Source organism: Pseudonaja textilis, chromosome 5 (genome assembly GCF_049901715.1).
Source record: "Pseudonaja textilis isolate UNSWEBS1 chromosome 5, rPseTex1.2, whole genome shotgun sequence".
NCBI classification, from domain to species: domain Eukaryota; kingdom Metazoa; phylum Chordata; class Lepidosauria; order Squamata; family Elapidae; genus Pseudonaja; species Pseudonaja textilis.
In genome coordinates this window covers 48,613,338-48,639,879 of record NC_141994.1, presented here as the reverse complement: position 1 = coordinate 48,639,879, position 26,542 = coordinate 48,613,338, and the positions used below count along the sequence as shown (strand labels likewise).

General features: G+C 39.7%; 1 protein-coding gene across 1 annotated transcript in view; it reads left to right on the top strand.

Moving 5' to 3' along the window:
• Positions 1 to 1,951: 1,951 nt before the first annotated feature.
• Positions 1,952 to 26,542, top strand: part of TRIOBP (TRIO and F-actin binding protein) — a 52,537-nt gene continuing 27,946 nt past the window's right edge. Inside the window, exons 1-10 of the mRNA XM_087935492.1 lie at positions 1,952 to 2,065; positions 6,499 to 6,651; positions 8,311 to 8,433; positions 8,994 to 9,168; positions 11,890 to 12,262; positions 13,848 to 13,980; positions 15,854 to 17,236; positions 17,961 to 18,047; positions 18,592 to 18,601; positions 22,370 to 22,620. Coding sequence (XP_087791618.1) covers positions 1,952 to 2,065; positions 6,499 to 6,651; positions 8,311 to 8,433; positions 8,994 to 9,168; positions 11,890 to 12,262; positions 13,848 to 13,980; positions 15,854 to 17,236; positions 17,961 to 18,047; positions 18,592 to 18,601; positions 22,370 to 22,620 — 2,802 coding nt within the window. The remainder of the gene's footprint in view (positions 2,066 to 6,498; positions 6,652 to 8,310; positions 8,434 to 8,993; positions 9,169 to 11,889; positions 12,263 to 13,847; positions 13,981 to 15,853; positions 17,237 to 17,960; positions 18,048 to 18,591; positions 18,602 to 22,369; positions 22,621 to 26,542) is intronic.

The window sequence follows — 26,542 nt, the reverse complement described above, 5'->3', positions numbered from 1 at the left end:
GGCTGTAAAGCACTGCGAAGCGGTATATAAGTCTTAGTGATATTGATACTGCTACATTTTCCAATTGTTGATAATTGGAAAATATATTTTATTTTCTTCAGTTGCAGGCAGAAAGTGAATTCTTTAGAGGCCGTGAATTTATCGTGGGCACAATAAAATTTTTTCCTCTATTACTAAGTTCCAGAATGGTTTCAAGTGACTGTGCTTGATTTTGATGTGTTTCTGAATGTATTACATGATAATTTAAAACAGTGGCAGAAAAAGGATGAAAAATCACGTAAGGAAGCATATAAAAATAAAGATGTTCAGCAGACATGGATTATGAAATTTGAGTCTTTGTATAGCATGCATTGTAAAAATCTTTTTTTTTTCTAAAAACTACTGTTAACTTCTAAGTTGTGCTAAATCCTTAAGTTGGGATTCTAATGAATGAGCAGGAGTTACATTTTGTGTGATAGGAAGCAAAACAATACAAGATGCTTGTGTAAAACTTACACTGTGGAGTATTTTTTTAAAGTTATCCCAAGAATTGGTTGATATAACTGCATGGTAGCATGAGTTACCACCATTCTTATCTAGGGAGATGTTACATCTTGATAAGGTTTTTGTTTTCCTATTAAATCATGTCTGATTCTCTGAGACTGCCTAGATAAGTCAATGCAGTTTTCCTGGCAAGGTTTTTCAGGAATGGTTTGCCATTACCTCTTTCCAAGTGCTGAGGGTAAGTGACTGGGCCATAGTCACCCAGCTGACTTTGTGTCTAAGACGTCTCCTGGTTTCTAGACAAACACCTTAACCACTACACCAAACTGGCAGTAAAAAGCACAATAGGGTTCATAAATTGATCACACATGAAATAGAATACATTAAAAAAGATACTGAAGAAACTGAGATGGGAAATTAAGAACATAAAATCAATGTTAAGTTTGAAATATTAAATGGCAAGGTCAATTGTGTTTAATTAGTTCAGTCAAAGGAATTGGACTTACGTTTATATCCTCATGACGATAAATAATTAAAAGTATAGAAAAATACAGTACTCACTGTCATTAAGTTGGTTCTTACATTGATGCAATCGTGCAATAATTGTCTTGTTAAAAGTAGGGAGTTATGATTTGCTCTCATTTTCCTTTTCCAAAGTTTTAATCTTCATGTTGACCCACACTGTTGCAGCAGATCCTGTTTCCAAATCAGGGTTAGAAAGTAGAACAAGCTTATCAAACACTTCACAGAGATGCATGTGGTAAACCTGGGCATCTGAAAACATAATGCAGAAGCAGCAAAATAAGTACAAGTATTTTAGCATGTAATATACTTATATGTAGCTGAAAGTTAGCAATATCTCCCAGTAATTAGGCAGACAATACTTTTCCAGCTGCCTTTTTTTAATTACACCAATGATAGTTTCTTAATATTAGAAAAGCTTTTGCTAAACTATGTGCATCCAGGTAAGAACTGTGAAAATGCATTCCCTTTGTAAACCACAATTATATGTGGTTAGTTATATGTGAATAAGCCTTACTGGAGGGTCCCAGCAAACTAACAATGTTTTGTTTTTGAGAAACTGCAGTTGTACTGCATCTTGGAGACAGCAGATTGAGAAAACTTCTTTAATGTGATTTTCTCAATTGAGAAAATGCACATAGCAGGTCTACCTAAACAGGATATACTTCTGTGGGTGAGTGTTTGATTCCCGTGTAACTTAAAGCATCTCTCTAGCTTTGATATTCCCATCTGAAGATTATTTTCCAGGTGATGGGAGAGCAATCTTACAATTGCTAGTAGATACCAGTATGTACAAAATGTTTTCTCTTTGATAAGTTTAAAGGAAACAAGGGGTATTTGTTGTGTCTTGTCTCCTGATCCTTTCACAGCTGCTCTTCCCTCCCCGCTCTCTCCATCTCTCCACAAAACTACTTGCCTAAGGCATCTTTCCTTCCTTGCATAGACTATGTCCGAACCAGCTGATTATGCTCTCTGTGAGAAATTTGAAGCCAATATGTTTGCCAAAAACCGATGCCAGAACTGTTTGCGAACAATCACTGCTCATCAACATGGTAACCAGGTGAGCTTAATTCTGACATGGAGGAAAAATTAATTCATGAGGAATGCTTAGTGTTGGGAAGGGTAGCATCATAAATGTTACAAGAGCAGCTTTACAACAGTAAGGTGTTAAAACACAAGCAATATTTCTGGTAATTAAGATTTAAGGCAATGGCGACCAATCCCCTTTTTAAAAAATCAAGAGTCTGTTAGCACCTTTTCCAGCTAGCAGACTTTATTAAAAAGGACAGGCTTTCATCAGCTGCGGCTTCATTCTCCCTTTTAAAAATTATCAGCATACTAATTCTTAATGTAAAAGAGAATAAAGGATAAAGCTGGGAATCCTTTTTCAGTGAACTGCTTCTCTTTTACATTTTTAAAATATTTTTAAAAGCACTTTTGTGCTAGAGTTGGTACAGATATTTGAGTTGTGAATGTTGCAGGTGTGGAATGGAGATGGAAGTAAGAAGTTTGGCAAGTTATCATGAGCCCACCCCCATCAGATGTCGTCCTCAGAGGGCAAAAGGTGTTTTTAATATTGTACTTGGATGGGACACAACTAGGAATTCCTCTGGCTGTAGGCTAAATTAGAAAGTTGAAAGAAATACCTCAGAAGAAGGTAGTGGCAAATCATTTCCATGTTGTAAATCCTCCAGAAAATCTTGAATGGATCTATTTATGTAGTTGCCAGGAGCTGACCTGAACTCAAGGAATCTTTATCTTTGTTGTGATGCACTTCTCATACGGTAGATTGCAATTTTAAAACATCAAAAGGGAAAAATGTATAAATAAAATCAGTTACATTAAATGTAAGTCGATGTACAATATACTGAACCAGCCTAGAATAAATATAATTTTCATGAAGAATAGCACATGACTAAAGTAATCTTAAAATAAATTTCAGTAGTTAGCTTAATCAATTTCAGTATTTTGGGGTATTTTGACTTGCCAAGCCAAATTTCTTATGCGGTTCTAAATACAGAATATAACAAATTGCTGGAGTGGTCTACAGGCACTGTGATAATATATGACGGACAGGGATCTCAAAGAGCGGACTGTCAAGGGATGGAATATAGTTGTATCTTGCCAGATCTGAAAAAATGGGCATGTATCTATGGAATTCTTCATTTGAAACACAAGAAAATTCAAACTTTGGATACTTCGCGGAGTGATTATAAGAAAGGTGGTACATTTAAAGCAGGTCTGGAATTCAATAGTCATACCACAGAAATAAAAATTATATGTATGTTGTAATAGTGATAGAATGACTAAATGATTTATCTTAGAAATAAGCACTCAGATAATTGTGGAATAAGCACAGTGGCCTCCAGATATATTGACTTTAACTATCATTAGCCAGTATGAAAAATGGCAAGTGACTTCAGATTCAAGAGAGATCTTCTCCAAAGTTATCTACCTATTTTTCAGAACTGCAAGGAAGTCAGGATGACTTTGAATATTTGCAGTCTCTCCTCAAAAATATTTTAGATGTGCTGATCCATGATCCTATGCTAAGTTTGGGATAGGGGAGGTTGTTGTGGTTGAAATACCTAGGGAGAAAATTGCCTCATCCTCTTTCCATTGCTCCCACCAGGAGAATTAGATGACGGGGCATTTTCTTCATAAGCTGTTCTCAATAGCTTAGTTGGGACTGCTGGCTGTTCTTTATTTGGGATTTATTCTATTTCCTTTTGTTCTCTCTAGATTCCTTTGACTTCTGCTTAGGTTGATGCTTTCACCAGGGTTCCTTGGCCACAGAACCAGCAAGCCATGTCCCTTTGTCTACTTTTAAAAATGTGAAGTGGGAATATTGAAAATAATGTCCTTTTTTATTCTTATAACACTACATCTACTTAAATTCAGCTTTCTGCAACTGCCTATTATACCAGAAGGTTGATTATTCAGACTGTAAGCTAACCTTCCTCCACCTGGTGTTCTTAGAGATCTTAGATTCGCCCCCCCCCCCACTTCCAATTCTCAGGTAGCATGCTGAAGATTGCTAAGCGGGTGGAGAGAGGCTGCTGCAAGTATCAGAAGTGATTATCCTCTATTTTCCTGTTTTGGAGCATCCTGAAGAAGGCAGAGTATTCTTGTCATAGCCCCAGTACTTCCTAAAACAATGATGGCTTGCCAAATGAAAGAACAGTCCTTCCCCATAGCTTGCTTTCTTGCTTTAGTGCTGTTTGCAAATGTGGAATATCCATAAAATTCTAAACTTTAGTAAACAAAACTTGATAAATTAAGGATAGTATTAGTAGTATCAGTGGCTTAAAATAACAGCTCAGTGTCTACTGTGGAGATCCTGATAAGTTTCTTTTCTAAAGGGCTAGGAATTCTGTGTCTTTCATTGCTATGTGGCAGGCAGCCATTCAGCAGGTGAAACTGCCCTGTTTATTTTCTGCAGTGCTGTAGGATGCTTTCTGGCCTGGTGTAGACTGGCTGAATGTCAGCACTGTCCCTCCTTATACAGTGCCAACTTGTATACTGTAAACAAAGGGGTTTATATTATGTCTTGTTCAGTGGGCTGCATCAGCCCAGGATTATGAAATAGTAATGAGGTTTCTTCTCTCCAGTCCTGGCCCTCTAGAATTTCCTTCTGGCGTAGCTATGTGCAGCCCAGAGCCAGTCCTCCTGAGCTTCAGCAGGACAATGGAAGGGAAATGGAGGTGCTGACAGCCAGTCTGCTAGGGACCCTCCCTTTGCTGATCAAAACCTGTTAAGGTAACCCGACTGGGATGAGGTGGTGGATGGCTCTCTAGCTTAATAAGGCGATAGGATGCTCTTAAAGGGACAGGCACATTTGAAATTCAACTTAGGATCTGAGTAGGAGAGGATACTTCACCTACACCCCTGCTGCTAGCCACTCCATTTCTCTGGAGCAGAGCGGGCAGTGCTTCCCATTAGATGGTTCATCCTTGGTAGACTATGGGCTTGACCAGGAACCGTATGCTAAGCCATAATATGATTGATTTTCACTTCTAAATAGTGGTTTATGGCTCTGTGGTATGTGAATTCAACCTATCAGTCAGGTAATCTCCACCTTCACTAAGACCCAAGTACAGTTGCAAATCTGTGGTTTAACATTGTCTGCAGAATTGGAACTGGGGTGACCAATTGTAACCTTCAGTATACAATTATTTCATTAGCCTGGCATAAGCTAGAAATAAAAAAAAGTGCCCTCTAATTGGGTTTGTACATTACATGAAGCTGTATTGGTTGGTTTGGTTTTGACTTTGGTGTTGTGTGAACCCAGCTAATGGCTTTTTCAACAACCTTGGCTTTGAACAGTATGTGAGCTCCGCCTGAGTGGGAGCTTAGAAATATTGCCAGACAAAGATGTGTTCATGAAGAGGTTTCGGTGTGATACGAGTAGCTAGTGCATGACCTCTCTTCAGATATTTTGGACTATAAATCTTGTATCTCTGGCTGGGGAAAGCTATATTGCAAATGTGTTGTTGGCACTAGATTACTATCTTAAATGTTAAGATGAGTTATCCCCTCTGAAGAAAGGTGGACACCAATGGCCAGAGGAAGTTGACTGAGATGTTGGAGACCAGTGTTGGAATGGGCTATTCATATTTTTTATTCTATGAGCTTTTTGGTTCAGGATGTTCAAAGTGCATTCTAGGCCCCTCTGTTAGGTTATATCAACCTTCCCTTCAGGAGCTCAAGGAGGTTAACATGAGAATCGTAACAATTAACCTGATTGGTTGGTCTAAGAGCATGACTGGCCCAGATTTCCCAGCCGTAATCATGACTGAAGGTGAACTTAAATGTTGTAAAATGAATAAAATATTTGAGATATTTTTTGTTCAGGTGCTGCAGTGAGTCCCAGTGTAGGTAGTCCTTGACTTAGAACAGTTCAGTTAGTGACCATGAAAAGTTACAACGGCATTGAAAAAAGTATTTTTCACACTTACGACCGTTACAGCATCCCCATGGTCACGTGATCAAAATTCAGATGCTGGACAATCAAATCACATTTATGACCGTTGTGGTATGCCAGAGTCACCTTTTGAGGCCTTCTGATAAGCCCAGTCAATGGGAAAGCCAGATTCTAAATTTAGCAGCTGCAGTGATTCACTTAACAACTGTGGCAAGAAAGGTTGTAAAATGGGGTAAAATTCACTTAACAAATGTCTCGCTTAGTAACAAAAACGTTGGACTCAATGATGGCTGTAAGTCAAGGACTACCTGTATTGAAGGATTCTGGGCAATGCACTATAACACATCAAAACAAAAGTTATAAAACTCAACAAACTGAATTAAAATAAAATCAGATAACCAAAAGATGGACACCTAATAATCAAACCAACAGAGGCCAAAGGCTCATTGGAATAATGGTGATTTTAATTGCTTACAGAAGGTAACCCCGTCTTTCCTCAGAGAGCTACTGAAGAAGCATTAAAGTACCTCTGTGCCCATGTTTTATAGCTTCTCAATTCTTCCTGACAGGTATTCAAAAAAGATGTCATAAACCTTCCTAAATGTATTTCTAATAATATCAGCGAATCTGATCCTGCTGATCCATGGGACCCCTTGTGCATTCTAGCATCCCAGTGTAAAGTCTATGTATATGTGGGCTCTGAAGACAGAAGAGAAAGGCAAGTACTATATTTGTGAGGCAAAAGATGGTTTATTTTTGAAACTTATAGCTGGTTCTTCAGTAGGCATGCAGAGTTTCCTGGTCAAGCTTCAAAAGTATATAATAGGAATGATCAAAAATTTTATATGGTAGACAACATGTGATTTTGCATAATGTCCACAGGCCTTACATATAAAGTGATATTAATACACATGACATCCAGTTTGGTGTAGTGGTTAAAGCAGTGGGCTAGAAACTGGGAGACTGTGAGTTCTAATCCCACCATAGGCACAAAGCCAGCTGGGTGACCCTGGGCCAGTCACTCACTCGCAGTCCCAGGAAGAAGATAACAAACCATTTCTGAAATAATAATGTTAAGAATTGGAGAAGATCACAAAGTATTAAGATCTGAAAATAGAAGTAGAAAGATAATGGCATTAACTGGCTGTAGTGGTCCTGATGGTTGTTAGCACAAAATTGGACAGCACTTAGAAATTCTGTGTATTGTCAAATTTTTCATCTGTTGGAATCTCTTCACATTGTTGAGAACATTTTTAAATTATTTTTTAAATTGGCAATATAGTATTTTTTTCCTTTTTGGAAAAAAAATCAAAATGAAATTCATTTTCTCCTGAGATACAAGTGAAAGGAAGAATCTACTGTTTGTATCTCACATTCTGTGATGTCACTAGTTATCCTCAGCCGTTCACTCTTTTCATGTTAACCGTAAGGAAATAATAATAATGTTGGAAGCAGTTCTTTTATTGTGTGATATGTTAATTTCAAGTGGGTTTTTTATTAGTAGTCATGTAATTGAACTGGGTTATTTGATAAGGGGAAGATGTTCAGTATGGTCCATTTAATTGGCTGTTCGTATTGTATACAAACATTCTTTTCAATGTTATTTTTATTGAGAGACTTGTAAATATTTTTGAGAAATGACTATTTGTTGATGTAAAGTTCCCTTACATCATCCAAATTTCCAGGAAGCTAAAACATTTCATAAGTTTCTTCTTTCAGCCCAACTCACCTCACATGGTTGTTATTGTTGTTGGGAAAATAGGAGGAAGAAGGTGTATTTGGATATGTTTACTGCCTTGAGTTATTTGTAAAAATAATAAAGATGAGATATAAACAAAGATAAAGTAAAACCTAGTATTTCAGTTTTAGCGTGATCAGAGAACGGTGCTATTAAATGATTTGCATGGAAGTATCTCAAAGTAGTAAAATCCATTGCTGGTTGGATTCTATACAGAGTTTCTCCCACTTAAACTACAACCTTACCTCTTTCTTGGCCAATAGGAGACATCCAGCCTTCTTCAGACAACTAGGAGGAAAGCAGTGAAATTAATACATTCATTTTTGGCTCTTATAGTAGATCAATGATGATAGAGGAGCAGGGCAAAAATATAGAATTTTGCTTAGCAGAATGAGTAGAACGTCCAAATGTGACTCATGTGACATAAGTTTAAGTCAGTAAAGTCACCACCAAATAAAAATAATTAAATCTGGAGATTTGCATTAACTAATTAGTATAACCATTGGTTTTGAGCACAAGTTTTTTTAAAGCAAGGCTGAGCCTTCTAAACAAGTTTCTATTATAGACATAGCTCTTAACATTACAACTGTACCTGAAATGTTGGTGGTTCTCATTTGTTTCACTTCTTCTTCCCCACAGCCAGCAGGAAAGGTTGGGATATACCCTGCTCAACTGCAGCAATGAAGAATCTGAAGCAGCAAATACATGCCCTGATGCCAGCAATACTCTCAGCACTGATGCAGGTGGCAATGCCATGCTTAGTGAGGTGAGATATCAATTCTCATATCTACTTTAACAATCTACTAGTCCATATGCATGCAAAACATTCCATAGTTAACTTTATTCTTTTTACCATGCTTTCTCTAAATCAACAAATGTACAATGAACTTTTTTCCATTCATACATTTTTCAGTGACCTAAAGGGCAGAGTCTGCACATTCTCTCCTAGTACAGGACTATATAGCACTTCCCAAAATTTGCTTATTGTCTCCTTCTGGAAACCTTCTAGTCAGAATTCTGCCAAAATAACTTTTGCAGGCAGAGTTAACAAACCAGACTGGTAAATATTGCATTCACTCTTAAAACTGTTCTCTTCAAAAGAATAATAACATTATTCTAATTGTCAGATCCTGATGCAGTCTTCACACAAACTTTAAACAAGTTGTACATCCATTTAACAAGCAAAAGACCAGTATTTTAATAATCCTTCATATACCTTCAACCTCACTATTTTTCAACATTCTCACCTTATGAAATACAAGTACATGAATAAATCTGATTCTTGGTAGGGACTTTTTAGTGACATGCTAATTCTTATTCACTTAGGACCAGGAAATGACTAGACTGCTCAGCAACATTTTGGAATCTGAAAAAAAAAACTCACTACACATTGCAAGTCTGAAGGAAAAGGTACAGTCTGAAAACTTGCACTCTGATAGGCACAGGTGGGCCGAGGCAACATCCTGTAGAAGAACAGTGTCTTGGAGTTGTCTAAAACCAGGTATGTTTTCTTATCACCAACAACTTTCTGTTGACCTTATTTTTAGGAAATGCTCAACTCCTGTCCTAGTGCTCCACAACGGAAAACAAATCTGCATTTAAATAAAAAATGTTTTTTATTTATTTTATAAATAGAATAAAAATTATTTTCTCTCTCAACTCATGCACACAGTTAATTTTGCTCCACCATTTATATCAATCCTCTCTAATATTATGCCTTCCAGATGTATTGGTCTTCAATTCACATAACTTTCTGTTACACTGGATTTCAAATAGTAGTCAGGAAATATTGTATGGTTGTAGGAAAAGCCCTATCTAGGTTTCAAAGAACTTGACGATTTTAGTCAGGTTAGAGGTGGTTGAAGGGCAAAAGGAAATAATACTTTTTAAAATAGTTTTTATTAAAGGATTTTATATACAAGTACTTTTTAAAGAAAAAAATATCAGAAAAAAGATAGAAAAAAAGAAAAGAGAAGATACCAGAAAACATGGAAAATGCTTCTGATCATCCTCTTGGCAGTCATACATACAATTCTAATCAAACTTCTCTGTAGAATTACACCATAATCCTCTTCTTTCTAAAACCCTATGATGCTATGTTGGCCTCTTTCCATCTGTCAGGAATCTTTCCATTCTGTAGAATAATATTCATTGTTTGTTGTAAATGTTATAAACATTCATCCTCAAAACATTTATAATAAGAGGCCAGCAGACCATTTGGGCCAGCTGCCTTTCTTGTTTTACTATGTTTTTCTTGCTCTTTTATATAGAGTAGAACAATGCTGGAGAAATAATTCTGCATATTTGCATTATCTGTTATTGCAGTATTTCCTTCTTGTAACTTTAGTATTACTTTATTTTTCTTTTCACAACATATGCCGGCCATTTTGCATAATTCATTTTTAGTTCCATCTCTCTCATTGTCAACATAGACAACCACCTCTGTAGAAGCTTAATTTGGTGAGTAATCTTCTCTGGGGAGTTTTCCTGTTTTGCTCTCTCTGTCTTTAACATTTTAGTCCTAATTAGCTCTCCATAGTTACAGTCACACAATCGGACTCACATTACTTATCTTCTTATTTTGTAAAATCCATCAAGTATCTAATTTCTTTAATAAATAATCAATATTCCCCTAAAGTTTCAGTTTAGTTGTCTAGTTAATTTTACTATTTTTAAAGAGACGTCAAACACAATTCTTTTGTTTCTAAAATTATTGTGCCCTTTATCTGTTAAAAATTTAAATCACAATCTTGTTAAGTTGTTTGCTTTTACATCAAAATTAGTTTTTTTCTCTCTTCTTAATTCCAAAAAGAAGGCTTAATTCCAAAAAGACACTGAGTGTCTTTATTCTTTCTTGTTGCTTAGAAAATCTTTCTTAAGACATAAATTAATTATATCAGATTTTTTTTTTAAAGTGAGGCTTTGGTTAGTCAAGTGTCCATAAAGGGCTGCACAGTATTTTTGAGTGGTAATCCCTCTACTTCCAAGCCACTCAACCTATGATTGATCGCAAGAAGGTTAATTCCTGTGGTCTCCTCTTCTACTGTAGAACACAAGTGGATGATCTCTTGGTCTCTTCTCTGGGAAAAATTTTGTTGGTCAGAACTAGCAATCTTTGCTGCGGCGTTGTCTCCACTCATAGGAATGTCTAACCCCTTATAGATCCTCACCCAGAAGCTGCAGAAGAAAGTAATATTAAGAAGCAGATTAAAAATTCAAAATAACCTCCCAGAGAAGGCGGAAAAAACCAAGAAAATGTAGGAGGAAGAGAAAATGAACCAGTATTAGGCACTAAAGTCTTTTCCTTGACCAGTGAGAGCCCAGCCCTGTCTTCATTGGATATCTAAATAGCCTTTGTATTACTAAATACTAATATTTATTTATTCAGTAATAGTTCCATACACTGTGCGAACAAGTTTGTGCCAGGGGCTTATAAGTACTTCTTCCCTCCCTTCTTTGAAAACTGGCATTCTCCAGATCATATCTCAGAGCTAGAAACTGGAATCTATTCATGGAATGGCCTCATGAAGAAATGGAATGCACATTGCTTTAGTTCAGTGTACAAAATGTTCAATTACAAATCTTATTTGTAAAGATTATCTGTTTTTTCATCTTACTCTCCTCATTGATGATGAAGACTTATTTTGTCCTGAGTGGTGGTGGAAAAGCTGCAACTGCAACCAGTCAAAACCATATTTATCCTCATCTACTCACAGTTCCTTTCAACCACCTTGAAATTATTAGATGGAGATTGAGGGCTTTCCTTTTTGCTCATCATGTAAATGCCAAAAGGTTGTTTTTAAACTCCCTAGCCACATAAGTATTTTTAAATCAAGCTTTCTATTGGCCAGAAGGGTCTGCTATGTCAATTTGGCCATCAACAAGCATAATTGATAATCAAAGAGACTTCACCAAACTGGCATCACTTACATACTTGGATTGTAACTCATGTTTTCACTAGCCAGCACAGCCAAGGGGCAGGCAGGCTGAGGCTTAGAAACTGGTAGTTCATCATGTCCGGAGTACATTTGGTCTAGAATAACACTAAGAAGATTCTGATAAAGAATAAGCCAGAATGCCTTTTGTTAGTGCTTTGGGGTCTGTGTTTCCCAATTCGGTCTTAAAAGCAACTCTGTTCAGAGATGTTTTGAACTGTATTCTCCCTAGGAATGTGCACCTTTTTCAAACAATTTGTCATTATGACATTTTTTCTTCCTTCAAGAATCCAGGGCTATGAGCCAGGACTGTGGCGACAGCAGGAGGAAGCATCAAGCTGAGAGTGGCTATTTCTCTTTGGAGTGTTGTAAATCAGAGTCAAATTGGATCTCTTCCACTTCCTGTCCTAATCATAGCATGTTGCCCACTCCTAGCAAGGCCACAGGAGCCTCCCTCAGCTTGGCAGATTCCAAGCTGAACTTTCACAAGAGTGGCAGCAATGAGGGCCGATGTGGGCTGATAAAGCAGAACTATACAATCTTGGCTGACTTGCCCAAGGCCAAACGGCTCCGTCACCAGGAGGCTTTTGAAAAAGAGCACAGCCGTGCTCGTAGCCCAGGCCGAGCAGAGGTGGAACGGATTTTTGGGCAGGAACGCAGGTAAGAAATGCTGTTGTGTCCCAAACTGCATCCTCTCTCAGCCACAAGCATGGGAACTAGATAAGTCTTTGTGCAAACAATATTACTGCAAAGATTCATCTGTGACAATATGGAGAACGTTCCTTTTGGTCCCATTAGAGCAGGGAATACCCAAGCCTTGGGCTGCAGCCAGGGGTGGGATTCAAATTTTTTAACAACCGGTTCTGTGGGTGTGGCTTAGTTGGTGGGTGTGGCTTGGTGGTCATGTGACTGACTGGGCGTGGCCAACTCAACATCACTCACATCAAGGCATGCATCCCCTCACCTGGCCTCTCATGACTGTGGGGATGCTGCATCAGTCGTAAGTGTGAAAAATGGTCATAAGTCACTTTTTTCAGTGCCATTGTAACTTTGAATGATCACTCCACACAAGCAAAGTACCAGCAAAGGAGGGAAAAAAAACTCCAGAGAAGTTCCTGAGACAGGAAGTCTAGTCCTGCCAAGAATGTAATAAGGGTTAACGGAGAGGCAGTTTCTGTAAGCAACACCAGAATGTTTCCTTCCTGCCTTCCTTACAGGATTAGGCCAGTAATTTCTTCTAACAACCAGTTCTCCAACTGCTTAGAATGTTAACAACCGGTTTTAGAGAATAGGTGCAAACTGGTAGAATCCCCAAACCCTGGGCTGCAGCCCATTCAGAACTGGGCCACGGAAGCAGTGGGCAAGTACACACATACCTCCTCTTGTGCATGCAGCAGGCAACTGAGCATGCATGCACAGCTCCCCTTGTTTGAGTGGGGATGGGACACACATGCCTGTCGCTTGCACAGGTGGAGCTGTGCCCACTCGCCTACCACTTGGACCCATCCCCTCTCCTAACTGTAGTGACTCGCTTGACAATCATCATAAAAGTAGTCATAAAATCGAGTCTACTCCAGTGGTGGTATTCGACCTGTTCTGCCTGGTTCTGGAGAGCCAGTAGGAGCGATGAGCAGCAAAGACCGAACCAGTTCTCTCCGCTGCTCTAATGGCTCTGCTGTTGGGCCCACCCACCCGCCAAGGCTCCCATACTCACCTTTATCCGCTGAATTTGAAGCGCAGCTGCTTTGCGTGGCACAGAAGAGTGCCACGTGGCAGCTGCTGAAGCAACCGGAATCATGCAGGCTTGCAGGAGGCGAGTTAGAACAGCTCTGTGCCTGCGCAAAATACACGTTTGGTGCACGCATGCATGCAAAGTATGTGCATGCACGCAAAGCCACGCCCACCGAACTGGTGGCAACAATATTTGAATCCCACTACTGGTCTACTCATGTGGTGACTTGACTTCCGACCAAAATTCTGGGTTCAGTTGTGGTCACAAGTCAAGGACTGCCTGCATTGCATACCTATTATACCAACATACATTTGACTTTGGGAGAATGGATTTTATGATCAAACATGGCTCAAAGCTACCAGACAGGGAAAAGTTTTTACAGGTATTAGAAATAATATTAAAAACATATACTGGAGTGTAAATGCTCATATTAACCCTTGATTTGAATCTGGAGATCCTTTGCAGGTTATTTCAATTGTTTCTGAAGACTGTCCCTTTATTTTTGGTTGTTAGGAAGTCAGAGACCCTGGAAGTCTTCCAGGCACTGGAAGAGGGCCTCCTGGAACATTTGGACAGCAAGTCCTTGAAGCTGGCCAAGGAAGGGCGATTAGTCAGAAGGCGATCGAGCCCCACCCTGTGCCGAGAAGTGAGTGGCTGGTCCACAGGCAGAATTTCAGTTCCATTTACTAGCTGGATACTGAAGGGGGAAAGAAAAAATATCTTCAGTGTTGCATTCCTTGATTTGTCTTGCTTTCTGTGGTGGTCAACCTCAAAGAATGAAATTCTTGCTTTTTCGGCTTCATTTTTCAACTGTGTGGTGGAATACTGAGGAACAGACCAATCCACAACAGCTGAAGATTGTACCACTTCTAAGCATATAAGAAGAGTTGTTATCTTGAAAATGCTGTGGTGACAAACTCTTCCTGGTTGCACAAAATTCACCATGGTGCAAGGGAGAAGCAAACCAATTTAACCCTCCCTTTGATGTGCTAGTTTTGCAAGGATATCAGATTGTCCCTTATAAACATCTTTGCATTGTGGTGTTGGGAAGAAATTGCTTTCCTATTTTATTTGCCAAAGGATGACAGAACACTTTTTCATGTGTGGGCATGGCAACTAAAAATAGTTGAAACCTATATTTTAATTTTCTCAACTGCTAGTGGTGGCTGCCAGTGGCCAAGTCTCAGGGCATGTCTGTACTTGTAATAATAGATATGAACATAGATCTGAAAAATAGCCACTATGTATGAACCAACACAATGTAGGGATCTACTTTATCTTCACAAAATAATCTTTTGTTGTTTGTGTTAAATATACTGATAGTAATTGCTGGGGGCAGCAAGGGCATGGGAGGGTCAGAGGTCAGCTCAGAATAACCTGCTTGACCAGTTAATCTGATACTGATTTTTTGATTGCACTATGTGAACTTTTCTGGACTGTTGAGAATGTTCCATATATTTTGAAAATTCCTTACTAGGGCAGAATTTAGCCTTTTCAGTATTTCAGATTTAGAATTTTTTGAGAACTACTTGCAATATCCATAGAACATGCTGTGGTTTTTAGCATCCTGGACTACAAAGCAGGCTTGTAAGCATGTTGAAAATGTCAAAGAAAATCTCAGAAGATTTAGAAAAGTATCCAATGAGTAATCATTGATTTTCCTAACTCCGCCAAATTAATGTTTTAACCATTACTACATTGACCTACATTACTGGTTTCTAGACGTGCTGACATTATAATCCCCAGAATTCCTAATCAGTATGCTTGGAGAATTATGGGAATTGCAATTCCAACCAATCTGGAAGATGTTGGATTGCGAAACACTGGTCTTGAGCTATTGAGCTTTAGAGTAGAATGTTTTTCTGGATATATAACACCCATCTACTTAAATCTTAGAACTCCACTATCTCTAGTTGACTGCTAGTTGCTTATCTCCAAATCCCAACACTTCCAATCACAGGCATCAATGATATTTATAGTTCTGTACAATATCTAGAGAACCTTCAATTTCATGTTCTAAAAGAAATGGCAGCACTTCTTTTGGAACATAGAATATACATATCTTTTAAAAATATTGCTTTAATTAAATATTTCTGCTTGGGACTATAAGGCAGTGGAGGATACATAGAAGACTTAATTCAGCAAAGAATCTTGGTAAATTCAAGCAGGTTTGATTGAATAAGGATGGCTTTACTATCACATTAAGTGGAATGAAGCAGTTATTTCAGCCCCTGCTAATGAGAACAAGTTTTATAGGATTTGTGTTTTATTTAATAAACTACATTGCCTTGTATTGAGTATTCAACAGTGAGAGAGAGGTTTTACTACTGAAGAATAAAAAGGAATGTGAGGAAACTAGCCACTGTAGGAAATTGAATTTTTCAAGTTATAAATTTCAGCATGAGAAATGTTTTTCTAATGGATTTCCAATTTCCAAGGTAATTTATTAAGTTTAACTGTTTGCAATAGGTACATTGATGGGACTTGCATAATTTGTTCTCTTCCCTTCTCTGCTACAGGTGAAGAAAAGATTTCCATGGGAGCCAGAACAGCCCAGGAAAAGAGAATCTCTTTGCATAGGAAGAGCAGAACAGCAACTCAAGATAAGTAGCCAGAGCCATGGTGAATCCTTGCACTTAAAGAACCCAAATCAGCAATCACAGAGAGAAATTCAAAGTAGAGGGATGCCTCTGTACTCAACAACTTCAACCTCTCAGAAGATGGAGAGACAAGGAAGGAAATTGGAGGAGCTTGTGTCCCGTTTGACTTCCAGTGCAGAGAGGGCTGCCCTTTGTCCTATGAGTCATGGGAGGCAAGTGGATAATGATAAAAAGAGACCAGCAGAGATCTCACATCACAAGAGCCCTGGAAAGAATGACACAGATGCTAGATGGAAAAGCAATCCAAGTACCTTGCATACTGCTAACCCTCCAAAGACTTTGGACAAGAATCAAGCAAGGCTCACAAGGCAACTAGATAGGTATAAAGAAAGTGACCGGAAGGCACGAGGAAAACCTTTGCTCCTTGTAGGTACAGTTGACCAGCCAAGAAAGAACATAAGAGACTCCCAAGATGTTATTTGTGCCGTTGGCTCAAGAAGTGAAATAGCAGCTAGAGGGAAAGAGGGGCGGCCAGTGGTTTGTTCAAGGTTTGGGCATGATCAGTGCGGAGCCCAAGAAGTGAAAAAGTATTCTTTTAATCCTAGGAAAGAAATGGAAATCGGTTTGAAATGTCCTAGTGCAGCTGTGAATAGCTCTAGTCCTGGAATATCTGCTAGTAGAAGCAAAAGAGATATCAGAAACTCTTGTGGTCCAGGGAGATTCAAGGAAGACAACTGGAACAACTTGAAAGAGCTCAGACATTCTCCAAGTCCTGGGAGTTTGATGGAAAGTACCCAATTATGCTTTGAGCAGGCAAGATGCTGTGCTGCTTCACAGCAGCGCCAAGAGAATAACTGGAAAAGTCGAAGGGAAGCCAGGAGTTTAAGGGCCAGTGCCAGTAGTGATGGGCTGAGCAAAGGAGACCATTCAATTGCTTTCACTCCTAAGAAAGCGAATGACTTGAAGGGTTGTTGCACATCCTTTAGCCCCCCAGACCCTACAGTTTTTGGACAGAAAGGGATGGTCCAAGAAGCTCTTGCACACTCCATCAAACCAGAGACTGTCCCAAGAATTCAAGAAAGCTCCCAGAGCCATGTACATCCAATGCCATCCTTGGAAAAAGAGTGGATAAACCAAGGGGAGTGCTTTCATTCTGCCAAGCCAGGGCAGCAACAGTTGGAGGATAACAGGAAAAACCAAGGAACTCCAGAAAAATGGGCAGAGGATAAATGGATAAACTGGCAGAGGTGTCCCAGCCCCTCAACAGCAGAGAAGCATCTGGGAAATAATAAGGAAAGAATGGTAAGGAAGAGATTAAAAACAATGCCTGAAATTGCTTTCATGTTGTCCCATATTTTCTTTTTGTTTCTGTCTTCTGCCTGGTCCTCAAAATGCAGGGTGGATAATCAGGCATGCTTCAGAGAAGAATCCTGTTTTCTGTCTCCTGAAGCAACATTGATATGTCTCAATTTTAAGCATGTATGTGCAGTGTGTGACCCTATAAAATATGTCATTGGCATTATTGTATGAGTTAAGGAGTGGAATTATATAAAAATAGAAAAATGCAGCTATTACATCTTTGTGGATTTGTGGTTTCATGGCTCTAACGTCCGTTTTCAGGATTTTAAAAACCATGGCTTATTTAACTAGCCAAATGTCCACCAACGGTTGCTGCATATGCAGTATTAATATAGAGGAAGGCTTACTCATTCAGCAGAGCAAATCTGAACTGTTGAAAAGTTATTAGAAAAGGGCTATTGTAAGCAATCAGAACTACATAGAATATAAAAGTTTTCAGTGTGATATAAAATAACATATTTATACTGATATTGTGTAAAGCACTAAAATAGCTTAGAATTTCTGTTTTATAAACACATATAACTATGATTATTTAATTTAAAAATCCTTGACAAAGACATGCATTGGCTTCTGAACAGAAGTAATTTTTGCTTTTTGAGGCTTTTTTTAAATTATCCCATTAATGGAGGAAATGGAGATTTTTCAAAAATATTTTTTTCCTTTGTAGAAGCAGCAATGTGAAGGGCATATTGCAACAAGTGCTTGTTCCTCTAGAAGTCAAATCCTTTATCTGGACTCCAGTAAGAAACATAAGGTATAGTACAACTTTATATCCTTTGGCTCAAGTAGATGCAACTTGATGTCCTAAGTTTTGGATTTCTTCAGTTCCAGTCAACATGGTCAAAAGGGAAGGAACTATTAGGAAATGAAGTCCTGAATATCTGCATGGCCACAGGTTGTCTACTCTTCATTTAGCTGTTCAGCATTGCCTACTGTTGTCACTTCAAAAAAGCCTTATACTTTGTTTTGGAAAGAATAATTAACAATTCTTCTGGGCATACTTGGCATGAGTTTAGCACTTTCAGGTGCCTATTAATATATCCTGGACAAATACTGTAATTATAAGAATCTGAAAAGCAGATTTGTGTGTTCTCGTAGGAATACAGGCAACTGCCTTATATATGATCAGTCTGCTGATCTATTTAGTTAAATACAGTATTATTCTGATGAGAATTGCTCTTCAGAGGAGTTTCCCATCTTTCTCCACTAGATGCTTTTTGCAGGAGGTGTCAATGGCTGTGTGCCTTATTACTTTTAAAGCTGGTACTCTGTTCCTGAGCAACTCTTCCTCTTCTTAGGGGGCTGGAGGTACTGAGATCAGCCAAGCCTGACTGATCTCAGAAACCAAGGAGAGTTAGAAACCACTAAGAAATAGTAGCACCAGAAGTAAACTAGCTAGCTTAAAAAGTTTGTAAAAATGCAATGCCATTTCTGGATTCTGATCAAGAAAATATGGAAGTAGCTATGAAATCATCAGGAGTTGGAGCTTGACATGAAAAAGACTTATTATATCTCACGTGGGGAATACACTACTGATATAAGCCCACAGAAAATTTCAATGTTTTCAAATAAATGGTCATAGACTGCAAGTAAATGAAATGCACAGAACTCGAAAATTCTAGATCCTCCTTTAAGATTAAAGAATACCAGTCCCAGTAATATTTGGGTGTAAGACTGAGAAGAGTCCCCCCTGGGTCCAGGAACAGTGCAGTATTGAATCTGAACTTGGAAAACCTGATTTAAAAAGTAGCGCGTGAATAGCAGGGCATGTAGACAACATTGGGGACTATTATTTATTGTTCAGGTGGAGATGGCTGGCCAGCTGGCCTCTTCTGTAAACACTGCATCAATGCCTTCCCCCTCCCTCCAAAACCCCTTTAGAGCAAGCCTCTGCTCAAATTGCAGCTGCAAGTGGATGATATGAATCTGCCTTCGTGCTTTAGGCCAGTTTAGCACCTGTATATCTGCTCTTCCAGACACTGACTCTACTGTTAAGCATGTTACACCCTTAAGGGAGGCAGCAGCAAAGTAAATAGCCTGAAAGAACCATTAATCCCTATTTAGAAGTGATGACACTGAAATGACCTAAAGCTATATGCAAATATTTCTGGAGTGGGAAGAGATTATATTCTATAGTACAAGACAGATACATGTTTGAGGAGAGTTTGCAAATATACAATCTTAATTTTTTAAAAGACAAAATCTATTATCCAATTATTATTTTTTTTGCTGTAAAAATAGGCCTGTTTATATTTTTACAGATACCAAGTATTAAGATTTTTTTACATCTAAGTATTCCGAATTGCATGATTTCTGAGAGGGGAGGGAGTAGTGGGAGGGATTGGTATAGCTGGGAGAGAGCTGCCCTGGATGTCGTGCTCCATGGCTATCCAAGAAAACTCTTGGTTTTTCAGGTTCCACTGGCATATTTTAGTAAATAGTACATACTTACAAATGAGTTGGGCAATATAAAATAGTAGGCTCATTTCTTTTGTTCATAAAGCAATTCACCCCTATGTTATTGCATTTCTGAATGTTCAAAATGAAGAACTTGTATTTTGTGAATAGAAAATGTTGAAGTACCTTTGCCAATAATTTCTGTTCTTTCTAGGAAACAAAAGGTCTTGTATTAGACAACCTATAAATACCCAACAGCGAAAGCTGGCAATTTCTTAAGTACAGCCATGTAATTTTAAATGGCAATTTCTTAAGTACAGCCATGTAATTTTAACTGAAGATGGAAGCAATTTAGTGATTTGCTACAACAGATGTAATATTGAGCAAGGTTGACAGGTGGGAGACAGAAGCAGCTGCTTAGCACCCTGTTTAGGATATGGTGTGCGGGATGGTGTGTTTTCTCTATGGCTATCATTGACATAGTGTTATCTTCCCATCATCCTGCATTTTTCCTTGCTAGCAAGTGAACCTTCTCATCAAACAGTTTGTGATTTTTTTTCGTGGGCATCAATAGATTTTCTCAAACAAAACAGCTGGGCTGTACAGTAAGCAAGTACTTTTGTTTCCAATTGTGCATGCTTGAAAATGCTTCATTTTTTCCTTACTTTATATATTTAAGAGAGTTTTAGGTTACAAAGTCAATTGACTTCCTGGAAAGCAGAGTTAGGGCCTATTGTGTCCTGGTTGAATGAAGCATTGATGGTAATGCTACATATTTCTTAGGGCTTTTCCAGAGATCATGTCATTACAAGTTCAGCTAGTGCTGGTAAAATGTGAAGGGAAGTGTGCATTTTCTGAAGCAGTAAGCTTTTCATTTGCTGCCTGACAGAACTCCATTTAAGAAAAAACAATGAACAGTACAGGTAATTATCAACTTACAACAGTTCATTTAGTGACTGTTCAAAGTTACAATGGCACTGAAAAAAAATGACTTATGGCCATTTTTCACACTTACAATTGTTGCAGCATCCCCAGTCATGAGAGGCGAGGCGATGTGTGCCTTGATGTGAGTGATACTGAGTTGGCCATGCCCAGCCAATAACATGACCACCAAGCCACGGCCATCCAGTCACATGACCACCAAGCCAACTAAGCCATGGCCACAGAACCAGTAGTTAAAAAATTTGAATCCCACCCCTGGAGCTGGGAATTATGAAGGTAAAAGAAATGAAATGCAGTCAGATTGTTTTTAAAAGGTTGACACTTAAAACTGCTTTTGGTCTTGAAGCTGTCATTCCCTGTTTTGACTTAGGAAATGTAATTGGCACAATGCTTGCTCTAATTGGGTTTCCTTCATTTAAAGTATTAGTGTTCTTCATACCTCTTGGATTGCATGATAGAAACTGTAACTTTTTCTGGTTTAGGCAAAGGCAGAAATGTAAATACTCATTTTACAGCATTGCATACTTCAGAGTGTCTGATCTTGTCAGCCATTGTGCAGAAATAGGAGCCATAGATTCTCTTCCCCAAATCAACGTAAAGGCTGAAGCTATCAGGTTATTATTGCACTTCCCATTTGTGCAAGCCAGAATGTATATGTAAACCATCATCATGAATTCCACAAAACACACTTTTAATCCTACTTAGGTTTCCCCTCTCAGGCTTCTTTACACAATTAACACCAAATTAGAAAAAATGCCACCGGAGAAGTCTGAAATGTAAGAGTTATTTTTCTCCTTTCTTAAATTACAACCCAGACGCCTCTTTCCTTCCCAATCATTCCCAGGATTAGAGAAAGGCAGGGGAGGAATTACGCGCGGGAATCTAGAGGGTTGGTAAAAAGGAGGAAGCCCCTGATATTCTGGACTGCGAGCCTCTTCGTCGGACTGTAATTCGGCATTCGCGCCCCAAGGCTTTCCGTAGGACCATAGGCTTTTTTTTTTTCTTAACTTGGCTTTGAATCAGCCAACCTCTCCTTTGCTGCGGCTGACAGGCGCTGCCCGGCGCACAATCCCCGTCTGGGAAGGGACCGTGCGGCGCCTCTCGCCGAACTTTTGCCTGCTCTCCCTCGCCGCTTTAGTCTCTCGCGCCCGCCTCCCCCATTGGTTACTCTTGCCTCGGGGCAGCTGGGCTCCGCCCCCATCTTCGTTCTTGTTTCCTCGTTGGCTGCTTGGTGATAGTGCGTCACGAACGTTGGAATTCGATACGTCCCTATTGGCGGGGAAGAGCCTGCCAGGAAGTTTTGAGGAAAAGGGGAGAAGAAGAAGGAGGAAAAAAAAAAAAGTTTCTCCTGGGCGGATCGGAGAAGCGAGGCGAGTTCGGAGCCGAGCGAGCGGAAGGCGAGAAATGGCCATTGATGCCGCTGCGGTCGGCGGGGACTTTAGCGTCGCTTTGCGGGGCTGATAACTGAAACGTCCCCGGGGAGGCTTGACAGCCGTCCGCTTTCGACGGCAACATGACGGTAAGGGTCGGTCCCGGTGGAGGTTTTTGTGACCGCGTCGACTTGCCTATGGAGGGGAGGGCGTGTCCGGTCGGGCAATCCGCTACCTTTCGGCTTCGAAGCTAAGCCTCGCGAGGTCGATTCTCGCGGGGCTTTTTCCCCGCTTTTCCCCCCTCGAAAAGGTGGGCTGATACCTGAACTTCCCCCGCTTTTGAAGGCCTGCCGCCTCCTCCTGTAAGGGCTCTTCCCCCCCCACTCTCGTTTTGGGGAGAGGTCACGCGTTTGCACACACGAGTGCGCGCCCCGGGATGACTTGGGAAGATTTTGCGCCGCCGCCGCCGGCTTTCGGAAGGGAGAACGGAGGCGAGCGATCCCTCCGATCCCGCTTTTGCTGAGAGCGGCGGACGCCGGTTCTCTTGTTCCCCTTCCCGCAGGGAGAGAAAAAAAAAAAAGAAATATGGGCAGAAGAAGCAACTGGCTTCATAAGTTTGTAAGTTTTACGGAAAAGGAGCCATGCAAACTTTCTCGGCAACACAGAATTCTTTGGTCGAATAAGGAATTCTGTAGAAGTCTGAAAACCTGTTGAACGCTTATTCCGGCAGAAAAAAGTATTCCCATGAAAGTATTGTGTTCGTAGAATATCCATATCCGTAGAGCGGATATAACTAGGAAGAGCCGCTGCTCCTGGGTGGGAAAATTCTTCTTTGCCTGCTCCAGAACCTATCACCATTCTTCCTAGGCAGGCCTAAAAAATTGGCTTTGTGCAATCTCTTTTCTTTAACTTCTTCTCTTTCCCATTTTGATCTCCTGGGAGTGGGTGTATTGTAATCATAGCATGGAGCAGCTTTGAGATGAACATGTTGATTTGGAAAGCAGGGGTTTTTTTTTTTGTTTTGTTAGCCAAGCAGACATATTTTCTATATCTGTTTCTTCTCCTTATCCTGTGAATTGGACCTTATAAAATATATTGCAATATAAATAAACAATGTGTGGTTTTTCCCGTTTACTGAAAAAAATTCAACATTTCATTCTGCATCTTTACAGAGAAGAATAGCATCCAACATTTTGTGGAATTTCTGAAATAGTTGGCAATAATGGTCTTTCTTATCATGCTTAAGAAAATAAGGAACCGGGAGAGGAGATTGTTCCTGAATTCCACCCAATACAGGGAGAGGAGATTGTTCCTGAAAGGGTGATGGGCTGGGATTTGGAAAGGGATGGGGGACAGGAGGACTAATGCTGAAACAATTGAAAGCTTTGTCTGGTTTTTTTTTTTTTTTTTTTGCAAATGTGCGTTATGGACCTTTCTCCAATGCCTTAGGACCCTGGAGCAGAATTACCTAGCATGAGATTGGACAAAGTGAATGCAGCAACAAGTTGGTGCCCCTGGCAAAACAAAAATCTTACCTTCCCAGGCTGATTGGCAGGAAACAGATTTGCCAGTCGATCATGGTGGCTGATGTGAGGCCTCCTCCTTGTCAGATTGTGTGAGGTGAAAGAGCCTGTTATGGAAGAGGTGAAAATAAATGGGGAATCTCAGTGCTTTTAGTTTAGTGGCCATGAAATGCCTCGGCATAGATATTTGAGGGCAGAGCAGTGATCTAGGAATATTTGTAATGTCCAGAAGTCTGTGAGAGAGGGCTGACATAATGAGGGAGGGTGGGGAGAAAGAGAGAGAGAGTGTGTTGATAACATTTGGTTATTTATGCTGGCTGCATGAAGAATGAAGGCTTCAATGATTTTACAACCATATTAGGGGAAAGCCATGACCCTGAGTTTTGCTTCGTGCTTCCTACTGCCTCATTAACATCCTGCAGCCCTTCCTATCCTTCCTGGAGACACCACTCCTTTTCCTCTTCTCTTACCCTTCGGACCACCCTTCCCAGTCCTGGCTTAGAATAATTACTTAGAGAGGAGGAGGAGGAGGAGGAGGAGGAGGAGGAGGAAATGGCCACGTGAAAATGATTTTCCATCTTGAGGTCTATGTGGAGTCCCAGTTCCATAAGAATGGCATAGTTCCTGGTTAGATTTTCCTCCTTTTGGTTTTCCGTTCTCCCTGTTTTTTATTGTGGGCGGAGTTGATTATCAAGCCTTGGCTACAATGCAGCAGGGAGAGATGGTTTATTTAAAAAAAAACTTTAATAGTGTTGAATTGTATCTCGCTAGAGTAGGTGATGTATATCCCTTGCTATTGCTGACATGTCTTCCTTTTGACAGTGTCATTTTTATTCAGTTTTAGTGAGTTCTCACTCAGTGCTTACACAGGAACATTCTTCTAATGACTCTTGTAGGCAAAACAGTCAGGTGATCTCTCTTTACCCCTAAACAGACCTGTGCTTTGGTGGAATCTGTTGAAGACAATATGTCCTCTACAGTAAAGTCTCTGTTAAAGGCATGCATTCCTCAACATTTAACCCAAAGGAATTAGTAGTTAATAAATGGCAACAACCAATAGTTTGCATAGATGTATGTAAGAATGTCACCCATAGTGGTTTCCTATAGAGATATTCAAATACAATGCTAAGTAATTTAATAAGTTAATGAGGTTTGAGTCTCAGTCTCCTTCCCAAGGCATGGCAGTTGAAGAAAGGACAGATCAGTGCTTCCAATTCTGTACCAAAGAGTAGTTGTGGATTTACACATGATAGAAATGTTACACATTTCTGCAAGAATTTAAAGCAGCTGCATTTTTCTTGAGAATGAGTGTCAATACGCTGCAGTTATGGTGGTGGAATTAAGTGCTGGACTAGCGGTAGGGAGGCCAAGGTTCTTGTTCTCCCTTAGGCATAGAAGACAGCTGGGTGACCTTGGGCCAGTCTCTATTTCGCATCTCCCAAACAGCATCACGTTAGCTGATTAGCCTGCTGAAGACCTAACCTCTCATTGCATCATGGTTTGATGCCTTTGCTCTGTGAAATAGGCAAGCACAGAGCATTCCAGCAGACTCCTCAACAAGTAGGACAAATGCTAAAAGAAAAGAAAAAACCTTGGAATTTGTGGCAGCTGAACTTTTGTGAAATAAACACAAAACTGCATAGCGATGCTTGATCTTCGTGTTGAAACAAAGCCTTTGAATTTCATCCAAAGAGGCAGTGATCTGTGATAGCTTACAAACAAGGATTAGTTTTGAGTTTTTGATTTTAAGCTGAGGATGACTGCTTGTTCAGATGCAATACCAGCTCTGCTAAACTATAATGTATCTTACTTGTTTTTGATGTAGGGTGTTAAAAACTAGCCATTATAGTTTGTGAAACATAGTTTGATTTATGTTCCATCTTTCTACCCCAACAATATTTAAACCATCTATCATTTTTTAACAATTCCAAAAAATCAAAATAAGAATCACCATTAATATTAACATGAAAAACTAGTAAAAGATATGCCTACATGAATTTTTAACATCAGTGTTTCTCAACTCTGACAGCTTTAATGTGTGGATTTCAAGCTCCCAGAATTCCCCAGCCAGACTGCAAACCTCTAATAGCAAGGGCATCTTTAGAAGGAACTCTTCTATCCATTTTAACAAATTCATACAAGGAAAAGTAATTCCTGATATAAGCAGAACCATATATACCGTGTTTCTCCAACAATACGGCCTCCACCAATAGGAAGCCCTACCATGTTTTATTGGCATAAAATCAAATTAAGCCCTCCCCCCAAATTAAGGCCCATATTAAACATGGAAAATGGGGGGGGGGAAAGGCGGGCGGGGTTTGCCATTAGGAAGTACTTTCGTTGCATGCCCGGATATGGTGCTGCCTGCATTGGTGGGGCACTTCATATCAGGAGACCTTCCGCCACCGTTGCTTTCCCTTCTCCCTTGCTGCCGCAGCATTTAGAGCGGGAGGTCTCCCGATACGAAGTGCCCCACCAACGACGAGGTCAACATCCAAGCTGTCGCCACCCGCCCACTCGAGGATGCAAGGGGGGGAATTAAGTCACCCCCGAAAAGACGGCCTAGCCGTTTTTTCGGGGGTCAAAAAAAAAAAAACAAGGCCCGGCCTTATTTTGTGAGAGAAACACGGTATTTAGATTTTATACTGCAGTAGTTGTACTGTAGTTGCTAAACACTTTTTAAGAGTAGCCCACGTACAATAAGTTGCAATAGTCAGGTGTAATCAGCATAGTCATTCTCATTAAATTCTGCTAATGTAGAATAATTATTAGTGCATTGGCATTATCCACAATTGTGCAAATATACTTCTTGCTATAGTTGCCCTCTTTAAATTAAGTAAATCTGAGGATTAAGGAACACTCAACAAACTATGGAACTTCTCTTTATGGAAGAGTACAACCCTGTACAAAACAGTCACTGAGTTGAGTTACCTATTTATCAGTAACACATTAATATTACATAGGTTTCACCTTGTTCTTCATCCAATCCGTTATTGGACTTAAGCGAGACTCAAAGG